The sequence below is a fragment of the Ictalurus punctatus genome, chromosome 5, assembly GCF_001660625.3.
Source record: "Ictalurus punctatus breed USDA103 chromosome 5, Coco_2.0, whole genome shotgun sequence".
In the NCBI taxonomy this organism is placed as follows: Eukaryota; Metazoa; Chordata; class Actinopteri; order Siluriformes; family Ictaluridae; genus Ictalurus; species Ictalurus punctatus.
Window position 1 is genome coordinate 13,934,158 of NC_030420.2, and position 9,965 is coordinate 13,944,122.

Genomic DNA, 9,965 nt, shown 5'->3' on the forward strand with positions numbered 1-9,965 from the left:
AAACTTCATGGTAATCATTTCATCATAAACATTTCATTTTGATAAACTGTGCAGGAAATTTATGCTTGAGATACAACTATATTTAGATTATGACATTTATTTTCCAAGAAAAAATGTCCTTCGAATATTTGTGGTATCTCCCGTACTATCTCCATTGCATTCGACTCATTGAGTGCACGATTACGTGGTATTTCCCACATTTAGCCTACTGGGCATGCTCATGCATTGCCAATAGTATGACACATTTTAGTGGTGGTCAAATTTATATTGACATTTTCTTTTCAGATAGACTGAGCAATACAAACTATTTTCACTATTCAAAAAACATAGTAGTATGTGAAAATTTCAAAACTTTGAAACAATAGGTGCTGTTGCCAGAAAGCAGGTCTTATATTTGGTCTCACATTAAACACAAACTAGCCAGGAAACATTTTTCAAATACTCACAGTTTTAAGCCATCAAAGCTAAGTGGCACAATGTTGACTCTTCTTTCTGTTAAAAGCTGTCCGCAAGAAATCAAAAGGAAAAGCCATTCCATACTAAATTACTTTATCTATTTGTTTATTTCCTACTAATTTACTAACCAGTGTTTTGTTGTTAAAACAATTAAAAGCTTTATGTTTTGCCATTTTGGACTTGGCCCATTTTTTAAATTTGTTTATTTATTTAGTTTTGCAAAGGACCGTATATATTAAATGACTTCAAAATACATCAGTGTCAACATCGCTTCAAAAGGACTCAGACATTGTGGGTGGTGCCACAGAGAAATGCACAGCAGGAAAACCCAGCAGTTGCATGGAAATCCATGATGTCATAGCAGTGTTCAATCCAAGTGCCATTTATCTGTTCAGCATAATGATCTGTTCTTGGTAAGGTGACTGTGTTCATACAGGATACCCATATCTGCTGTTGTATCTTAGTGGGCCTTGTGATGGTGCTTGGTTAGTACTGAAGCTTCTGCAGTTTGAATCAGCCCTTCTTGGTTTACTGTTCCTAATTGAGCTGTAGGTGACTCCCTGATGGGGCTGGTAACCCATGATGGAGCGGAAACTAGAGTGCCTGCTACCAAGATGGCTCTCTGGTGCTGCAGCATCCTCCCTGCAAGGAATTGCTCATGATTAATTGCAAAATCAGGAAGTCTGTTAATTATTTTGTGTGGTATTGTGTAGTTAGAGAAAGTAATGAAACTTAATGAATTACAACTGTTTGTAGCCACCATACGCATGCATGTCAATGCTCCTTTAATTATAGATACACACACAATTAACCATATATAGTAATTAGGACTCAGACATTTTGCTAGTGCTTCAGAGAAAGACTTTTATTTTAATCAATAAACTGCACAAACTGCACAATGGTGCAGCGGGTAATGCTGACACGTCACAATTCCAGGGTCCTGGGTTCAGTCCTGAATTCAGGTTACAGTGTGGAATTTCTTTGCATGTTCTCCCCATGTCTGTGAGTTTCTTCTGAGGTCTTTGGTTTCCTCCCACCTCCCAAAAACATGCCAGTAGGTGGAATGGCTAAGATAAACTGCCTGTGTGTGTGTGGTGTCCTGCTATGGACTAACATCCCAATCAGGGTGAATTGGTCATGCAATTGCAATAGACATTGAGTTACTAACAAACATGTTTTGTAGGTCATCTGCATGTTCATGCAATAGAAAACATTGGGATTTATATAACTGAATTCATTTTCTGCTGCCATTTTAACTGAGGCAAAATAGTTTTAGGCATCACATTAGTAATGATCTGTCCCATATTTGTGGTGCTTGAAAGATGCACTGATGTGGTTCCCGCACTTTGTTTCAAAGTAAATGGAGAATGGTTTGATTTATTTTTCTTTCTTTCTTTCTTTTTCAAAATTGCTCTAGGTCCTCAGTAACTCTATTTTGACCTCTCTTTTTTTGTCAATTTCCTGTTTCCCTGGAGGCAAAGAAGAACCTAATGATCAAAGTTCCAGTTATTGCACAGTTTAGATGATTCATGGGGCTGTCAGTTCAACTATTAGATACCACCTCCATCTGTTTTGAAGAGTTACATGAAAGAAGCCATTCCAAAGCACAACCTAAAAAATTACACCACCTGAACAACACTGAAGCTATAATTGAAACTGTGTGTTGTGGTCATCAGCATGTTTGGGGCTGAATATAAGGATGCACAGGTATGCTGGTGGGTCATTTAAGGTTGTGTCCAGAAAAAGAGTGTACTGATATTACTGATATTTTATCCCAAAAATTGTACTTAGTCATAGATGGATCTAACCCTAATATTGCAGAAACACAAAATCAATATTATCCCATGACCACCATCTCTGTATTTGAACCCTATGGAAAATCTGTGGCCTCAATTGAAGAGGGCAGGCAACATGATTTCTGCATAGAACACTGGGCCAACCTCCATCTACAAGTGTCTTTAACCTTGTTAATCATCACAGGAAGATACTTAGTGCTATTATTCTTTTCAAGGTAGGCTTACCAAATGGTTATTAGAGAATAAATATTTTACCCATTCTCTATAAGCAGGTCACTTTTAAAGTCCCCATCAAGACGGAGCTGTTACTAGAACAGTTGTGGGGCACTTTGGGAACAAAAAAGCAATAAAACCAAACAAGCTCTAACTTTTGTGGAAATTTAAGTATGGCTAGGACTTGGAATAACTGACATTTATAGGAAAATAGATAATAGTACACTAGAAAACAGTAAACTGAATGTCATGTGGAGAAAAACATTCCTCACTTGATCTCATTGGCAGTTTCCTTTTCATAGCGTTGCTTCTGGTAGCAGCATACAAGAAGCCAGACTAGGAATAGGAGTAGGAGCAAAAGCAGCAATGCACCTATCACAGCCCCAGCAATTATTCCTGCCTTACTGGTTGCTGTGAAGGAATAAACAAATATTACATAAAAAATATCACTGAGATTACAGTGTTGTGAAAAGCATTTGGCCCTTCCTGATTTCTGATAAAGACAACCTGAGTAAACCCAAACTACAGTTTTCAAATGATTTCATTTATTGAAGGAAAAAATTTGGCAGGACAGTAATTGGGCAATTCATGCTAGAAAGCCCTCAGTGGTGGCTGAATTAAAGCAATGCTGCAAAGAAGAGTGAGCCAAACCTCTGAACAGTCTGATCTCCATTTATCAGAAGCATTTAGTTGCAGTTATTGCTAAAATTACTGCTAAAGGTGGCACAACACTTTCTTAAGTTGGGGGGGTTTACATGGGTGAAATAAGTGTTATATAACCTTTTTCCTTCAATAAATAAATCATTTAAAATTGTGTTTTGTGTTTCCATGTTGTCTGTCCTATATTACATTTTGTATGGGGATCTGAAACTATTTAGTGTGACAAATATGCAAAACTAAAGGATATACTTTTTCATGGCACTGGATAATCAAAATGTAAACATTTTTGTTTTACTGTGTACAGTGATAATTTTACATCAGAGGAGGCTTGGAACATTTGAAAAGAGGCAAAAAAAATGTATTCACCATATTTTCCAAACTAACCCAAATGTAATTTTAAAAAGGTGTATAAAACACAAACTATCCTGTATTAGATTCAATATGTTGTAGAATGGTTGCTCTTTGGATTAACTTCAAATTGTTTTACTTTGTCACACAACCACTGACACACCCAATATTCCAAACATACTTACTGCCCCACCCAGACTTACAATTATATGCTTTCAATGTGTATTTGCACTGCTCCATCCCTACGTCATTGCTGACCACACACACATAGTTCCCTGTGTAGCTCTGTGAATGGTTATAGATCAGTAGTTCTCCAGTCTGAGGATCTTCAAAAAATCAAATCAAGAATCATTCAGATAATGATCTTTGATTAGATGAATCAATAAATAAGAGTAAAAAGGTAGTTTGTTAAAAAATATTCAAGAAAAAATTCTGTTGCATGACTTTTGTTAAATTTTTGAACATGCAATGACATAGGAAAAACATGCTTAATGGGACAATATGCAATTAACTGAAGGTATAGTCCACAGTTATATGAAATAATAAGTGTGCATGAAATTGTCATGTAGGTACTTGAATTGAACCAATTTACTCTGAAGAAAAAGCAGTCCAGTGCAGATAAAAAGAAATCTAATACTACACAAAAAATCATCCTATCAAATTCAAAATCTAAATATATTAATCTTGAAAGCATATTTATCTTAAAAACCCAAATGATCTTGCTATTAGAACAAGAGAAGTTACTTGTTTTTTTAGCTTGAAACAATAGAGATGACTTACTCTGGAATGCTGTGGATGGTAATGCCTCACCATTCTCTTTTGTCCACTTGTAGATTAGAGGAGTTGAACCCTCAGATGATTTGCACCACAGTGAGACAGTACTTCCTACCTCCTCACCATTTTTAACCCAACATTTGGGCACAGAGGGGGGTACTGAACACAGGGTAAAATTATAGGTGAAATGATGAAAGAAGTGGGCACATTTGTTTTGTAAACATAAAAAAACTTATTTTTGCACATATTAGTGTCCTCAGTGATAGCTCAGTAAGGCTTGAATTATTGTAATCTGAAGTGAATTGGTTATGAAAACAATAACAAAATTTGTAAAACCTCTTACAAGAAGCACATCCTCCACCCAATGCTCTAACATAGTCGCAATGAAAGCAATGTGATTCAGGGCACTGGCTTGTTAAAGGGAGGAGTGGCAGAACTGAAAAAAACAGAAACTGGGAAGAATGCCAGACCATTGTGAAATAGGCATGTCTCAATCTTTACCAAGTATCACTAAAGTGATCTTCCGTGAGTCTATACCAGGTGGCTTCTTCACTTTGCACTGGTAGGTGGCTGTATCAGAGACATATAGGGAAGAGATGACAATGGTGGCATTTCCTTGACTGGGGTCACCCACAAACTTTAGTCGAGTCATTAATCCTGGGTCACCAAGTTTATACTCCTTCCCCCCAGAGTAAGATAGGATCTGATAAACATACAGGGACATAGATTCATTATCTTAAAAAATACAATTTATTTAAAAACACAAATTATACAGTCCCTGAAAGCCCTCTGCTCAAGGCATTTTCCAAATTACAAAAAAAAAAACAATAAACAAGAGATAGTAGTATACAAAAAAGCTAGATAATAGTTTAAATGCATGTACAATATTTTTTTTGCTTTGTATATACATACTTTAGTTTATGTATATATTCTGTAACATGGTTAGTGACATAAATTGATTGATTATTTATATCAAGGGGATAATCAAATTAATTTATCTACTAAATTTAGCTTTTTTTGTTCTATTTCTTGGTTTCTTAAATAATTACAATTTATTAATACAATTAAGGTTTATATGTTAGTCTTAAAGCTTTTCACATATGAGACTCTACTACTGTTTTCATATACAGTCCCCTCTGAAACTATTGGAATGGCAAATCCAATTCTTTTGTTTTTGGCTATACACTGAAGACATTTGGGTTTGAGATCATATGATGATTATGAGACAATAGAATTTAATAGAAATAGAATTTCAGCATTACCATGTCAGAACTGAATTAAACCTAGATGTGTTGAACAACTTCGAACATGTCACCATTTGTTTGAACCCACCCATTTATCAAGTGATCAAAAATATTGGAACATGTGACTGACAGGTGTTACTTGTTGCCCAGGTGTGCCCTGTTAGAGTGGTTGTTTAAATAATTTATAATGTTTTTTTAAATAATTAATAATGTGACACAGTAATACTAACCATTGGGGAATTTTATCGTGCATTATTGTGAAACTAGTAACTGTTTCATCCCTAGTAGGTAAGCATTCATTTTGAGAATGTTGTCAAACCTGATAAACATAACACAGTGCTCATTATAGATGTACAAAATTAGACCTAAATAAAAGTGGAGAGTTCTGTAGATGCAGTTGATCAACACAGTTGATTGAATGAATTTAATTATTTCTCACCAACTTGTCTTTCTGAGTCATGTCTGGACTGACAATGGACCACTCAACATCCAGCTGTCCAGTGTCAGATGGGCTCTCACTATAGGTACAGCCCAAAATAATTTCTGATCCCTGTGGTTTCTTGATTGTTTGTGGCCCTGTGGAGGTCACCTGTATGCCCACTGAAAGTGCAAAGAGTATGTTATGGTGGTGTGAACTGGTGTATGTAGCCTACATCACTTTTCTGCAAACAAACAAGCAAATTTTGAATTACATGAAAATGTATTCAATTAATATATTTCCACTCAATTTTAATATTAACAACTAACATTAACTCATTAAATCTACTCATTGAACTGACATGAGATGTAAGTTAAGTAAGTTAAGATCAACTGAATCAGATTGGTGAAGGTTAAAAGGGCTTAAATGGTTCAATGAAACAGCTGAAACAATTGCATTTATTTCACTTGTTTCATGATAAAGTGTGATTATTACTTCTTATTGAATTAAGAAAAAAGTAAATTGAGGAATAAATAATATTGTTTGCAGTGTGTTATGCCATGTTACATTCCTTCCCACTTATATTTACTTATACACCCAAGTGTACAGTAAAGGACATAGAAATAGAAATAGCACAGCAAAATAAATAAATAAATAGATAAACAACTGTCAAAATCCAAGTCCAGCTATGTTAATTCAATGTATATTGTAACATAATTACATTAAATATAAAGACATAATCTGTGCAAATCATTGTACAATACCATTGTCCATATCATATATGTTTAAAATACATATGTAATTTATGGTTAATTCCAAATCTCTTTCATAAATTCAGAAGTTAACACATCCAGTACAGTGTTGCCAATGTTGTTCTTTAACAGAAAAGCACAATGACAGAAGAATACTCACCCACATAATTTAGATAGAATGATGTTGCATATAGTGCAACCAAGGAAACTCTAAATCCAGTGCAATGCTTTATCATTGTCAAGTATATCTGTCAGTATATCAACCTGCATGGAAGAACAGGTGGGATAAATAGTGAGACATACCTTACCATCTCAATAAAGCAGATTGTGGGGTATGAACCATATAAAGTAGAAAATGCAGTTTTGGTGAGGAGTGACACGTCATAATTCATTCTCAGAATATTTAGGAATTAAATAGCAGAGATCTTCAGCTGGTAGTTGTAAATTAGTGGTCACTATTATTATAAATTATCCCCCACCAATGCTCTAAGGCTTGCCAAATCAGAAATCATATAGTCTCATCAAACCATACATAAAGAGAGAGAGAGAGAGAGAGAGAGAGAGAGAGAGAGAGAGAGAATCACAGTGAACAGAATCCTGTTCTTATGACAATCTCATGCCACCATTGCTTAAACAAATCAACACATGAGAATAAGTCATACATGGCAAGGCTGATTAATGATTAATGAATTCTTATATAACATCATAGCACACTACACTGAAGATTGTTTTGTCAGGGGTAAATATCACAAGTTGTACAGAAATAGAAATACAGATATAGAAGTTCAAAAATAATAATTTATCATTATAGAACAAACAACAATATTTACCTGCTAAAGTAGAATCCAAACAAAGCCTAAAATGGACAGTGATCACTGGCTTCTTCCCAATACTTCCTCTTTCGTTCAAAACAGAGAGAGAAAAAAATGTCTCCTTTTTAGCTCCACCCTCTCTCTACATTCCATTCATAACCCAACCTAAACTCAAGCTAAACTTGCCAGGCTATCAGGATTCACAACCAGAGTTGGGTATAACACGTTACTGTATTCTAATTACTTTTTCTGATAACGCAGTAATGTAACACATTACATATTAAATTTATATACAACCCCAATTCCAAAAAAGTTGCGACAGTATGGAAAATGCCAAAAAAAAAGCAAAAAAAAAACAAAACGAGTCATTTAAAAACTCAATTCACCCTGCACTATATTGAAAACACATTATTAACACATTATTTGATGTTTTACTTTGTGAATTTATTTTTGAAAATATACACTCATTTCAAATCTGATGACTGCAACACACTCCAAAGATGTTGGGACAGTCAACTGTTTACTACTGTGTAACATCACCTTTTCTTTTAATAACACTTAAAAGAACACATTAAGCATTTGGTCATTGAAGACACCAGTTGGTTAAGTTTAGCAAGCGGAATTTTCCCCCATTTAATCATTATTCATTTCTTCAGCTGCGCAACTGTACGGGGCCTTCGTAGCCTTATTTTGCACTTCATAATGCACCACGCATTCTCAATTGGAGACAGCTCTTGACTGCAGGCAGGCCATGCTAGCACCCGCACTCTCTGCTTACACAACCATGCTCTCGTAATCCGGGCAGACTGCGGTTTGGTGCTGTCCTGCTGTGGATGGCAGCATATGTTGCCCCAAAATGTGCACATATCTTTCTGCATTAATGTTGCCCTCACAGATGTGCAAGTTACCCATGCCATGAGCACTGACATACCCCCCATACCATGACAGATTCTGGCTTTTGGACCTGACGTTGATAACAGCTTGGATGGTCCTTTTCCTCTTTGGACCGGAGAACACGATGGCTGTTTTGTCCAAAAACTATTTGAAATGTTGACTCATCGGACCACAAAACACGGTTCCTCTGTGCTACTCTCCAGCTCAGATGAAACCAAGCCCAGAGAAGTTGGTGGCGCTTCTGGACAGTGTTGATGTATGGCTTCTGCTCTGCATCTGTGGATGCAACAATGAATGGTGTTGACTGACTAAGGTTTATCAAAAGTATTCCCAAGCCCATGTCAGAATATCCATTACAGACTCATGACAGTTTTTAAGAAAGTGACGTCTGAGGGATCAGAGATCACACGCATTCAGAAGTGGTTTTCGGCCCTTGACCGGATTCCTTGAATCTTTTAATTATATTGAGCACTGTAGAAGATCCTACAGATTTGTCTTTGGGGAATGTTATTTTCAAAGTGTTGGATTATTTACTGATGCATCTGTTGGCAAATTGGTGAGCCTCGACCCATCCTTGTGCTTGAAGGACTAGGCCTTTTTGGAGGCTCCTTATATACTATGATTAGATGATTGCCTCACCTGTTTCACATCACCTTCTTATTTCAACTTGTCACATTGCTATTAGTCCTAAATTGCCCCTGTCCCAACTTTTTTGGAATGTGTTTCATGCATCAATTTCAAAATAAACATTTGCCTTAAAAAAATATGAGGTTGAATAGGTAAAACATCAAGTACCTTGTCTTTATATGTTTTTTGTTTAAATACAAGTCAAAGTACATTTACAAATCACTCCTCTTTGTTTTTGTTAGCATTTTCCATACTGTCCCAACTTTTTCAGAACTGGGGTTGTAATTTGATTACAGTTACTTATGTCAATAAAATTACATTACTTGCATTACAAATTTATTGTTAAGAAAACAATTTTACATAAAATGCATTTCTAAAATAAATCAAGTTCTGAGGGGCTGCCAGGGGCGTAACCTGGCCTGGGCATTGGCCATTGAAATAGAGAGTTGCGACACGCTTTGATCTCACTGCAACGCAGTCACGTGATTCATGTAGCTCTCAATAGTTCCAAATAAGTCAACCTGTTTGAATGGGTTTTAGCTGGACAGACAGCAGCAGTGACTACATTTGCAGCAATTTTCTGTAAATATTAACAGCATTTTTTCTGGGGAGTGATGGAGAGACAGCATTAATCAGTTTTTCTGTGTTCACTTTTCAAGGAAAAGGGGTTTGCTACCTTAACGTAGAATACATTTACAGTATGTATGCATCAATATTTTTTTCATGTTTCTATGGTCATAATTACATAATTATGTTAAGACATTCACATAAGCATGCACAACAAGTGAATATCAATGAGTGTAAGCAACTGCTCAATTTAACCAATGAAAGAAGTTTGCTCAATAGTGCAAAATAAACAAGGCAAATAATGGCATTCAGCAAAACATTTTATTATATAATATATCCAGGGAAAGGGTAGATAACTTTTTTATTGAATGGGCAGTCTTCATAGAAATTCATTCAACCTCCTA

At 35.7% G+C, this 9,965-nt stretch overlaps 1 protein-coding gene across 2 annotated transcripts; it reads right to left on the reverse strand.

Moving 5' to 3' along the window:
• Window positions 1-544: 544 nt before the first annotated feature.
• On the reverse strand, window positions 545-7,620 carry vsig8b (V-set and immunoglobulin domain containing 8b). 2 transcript variants are annotated; one of them, XM_017468755.3, is made up of 8 exons: window positions 7,492-7,620; window positions 6,822-6,925; window positions 5,931-6,091; window positions 4,749-4,950; window positions 4,254-4,406; window positions 3,677-3,799; window positions 2,738-2,876; window positions 545-1,098 (listed from the first exon to the last, which is right to left on the reverse strand). In XM_017468755.3, the coding sequence occupies exons 2-8, from the start codon at window positions 6,895-6,897 to the stop codon at window positions 885-887; spliced, it is 1,068 nt and encodes a 355-aa protein (XP_017324244.1). In that variant the 5' UTR covers window positions 6,898-6,925; window positions 7,492-7,620; the 3' UTR covers window positions 545-884. The 2 variants fall into 2 exon arrangements, with proteins under 2 accessions (XP_017324244.1, XP_047011418.1); XM_047155462.2 differs by lacking the exon at window positions 7,492-7,620 and having other exon boundaries at window positions 5,931-6,153.
• Between the last annotated feature and the right edge of the window lie 2,345 nt (window positions 7,621-9,965).

Excerpts from the sequence above, each read along its gene's own strand:
- vsig8b (XM_017468755.3), bottom strand. The coding sequence starts at position 6,897 with ATGATAAAGCATTGCACTGGATTTAGAGTTTCCTTGGTTGCACTATAT. Across the intron at positions 6,092-6,821 it reads ATTCTATCTAAATTATGTGG|TGGGCATACAGGTGACCTCC; the intron begins GTGAGTATTCTT and ends TTGCACTTTCAG. Across the intron at positions 4,951-5,930 it reads TGACTCAGAAAGACAAGTTG|ATCCTATCTTACTCTGGGGG; the intron begins GTGAGAAATAAT and ends TATGTTTATCAG.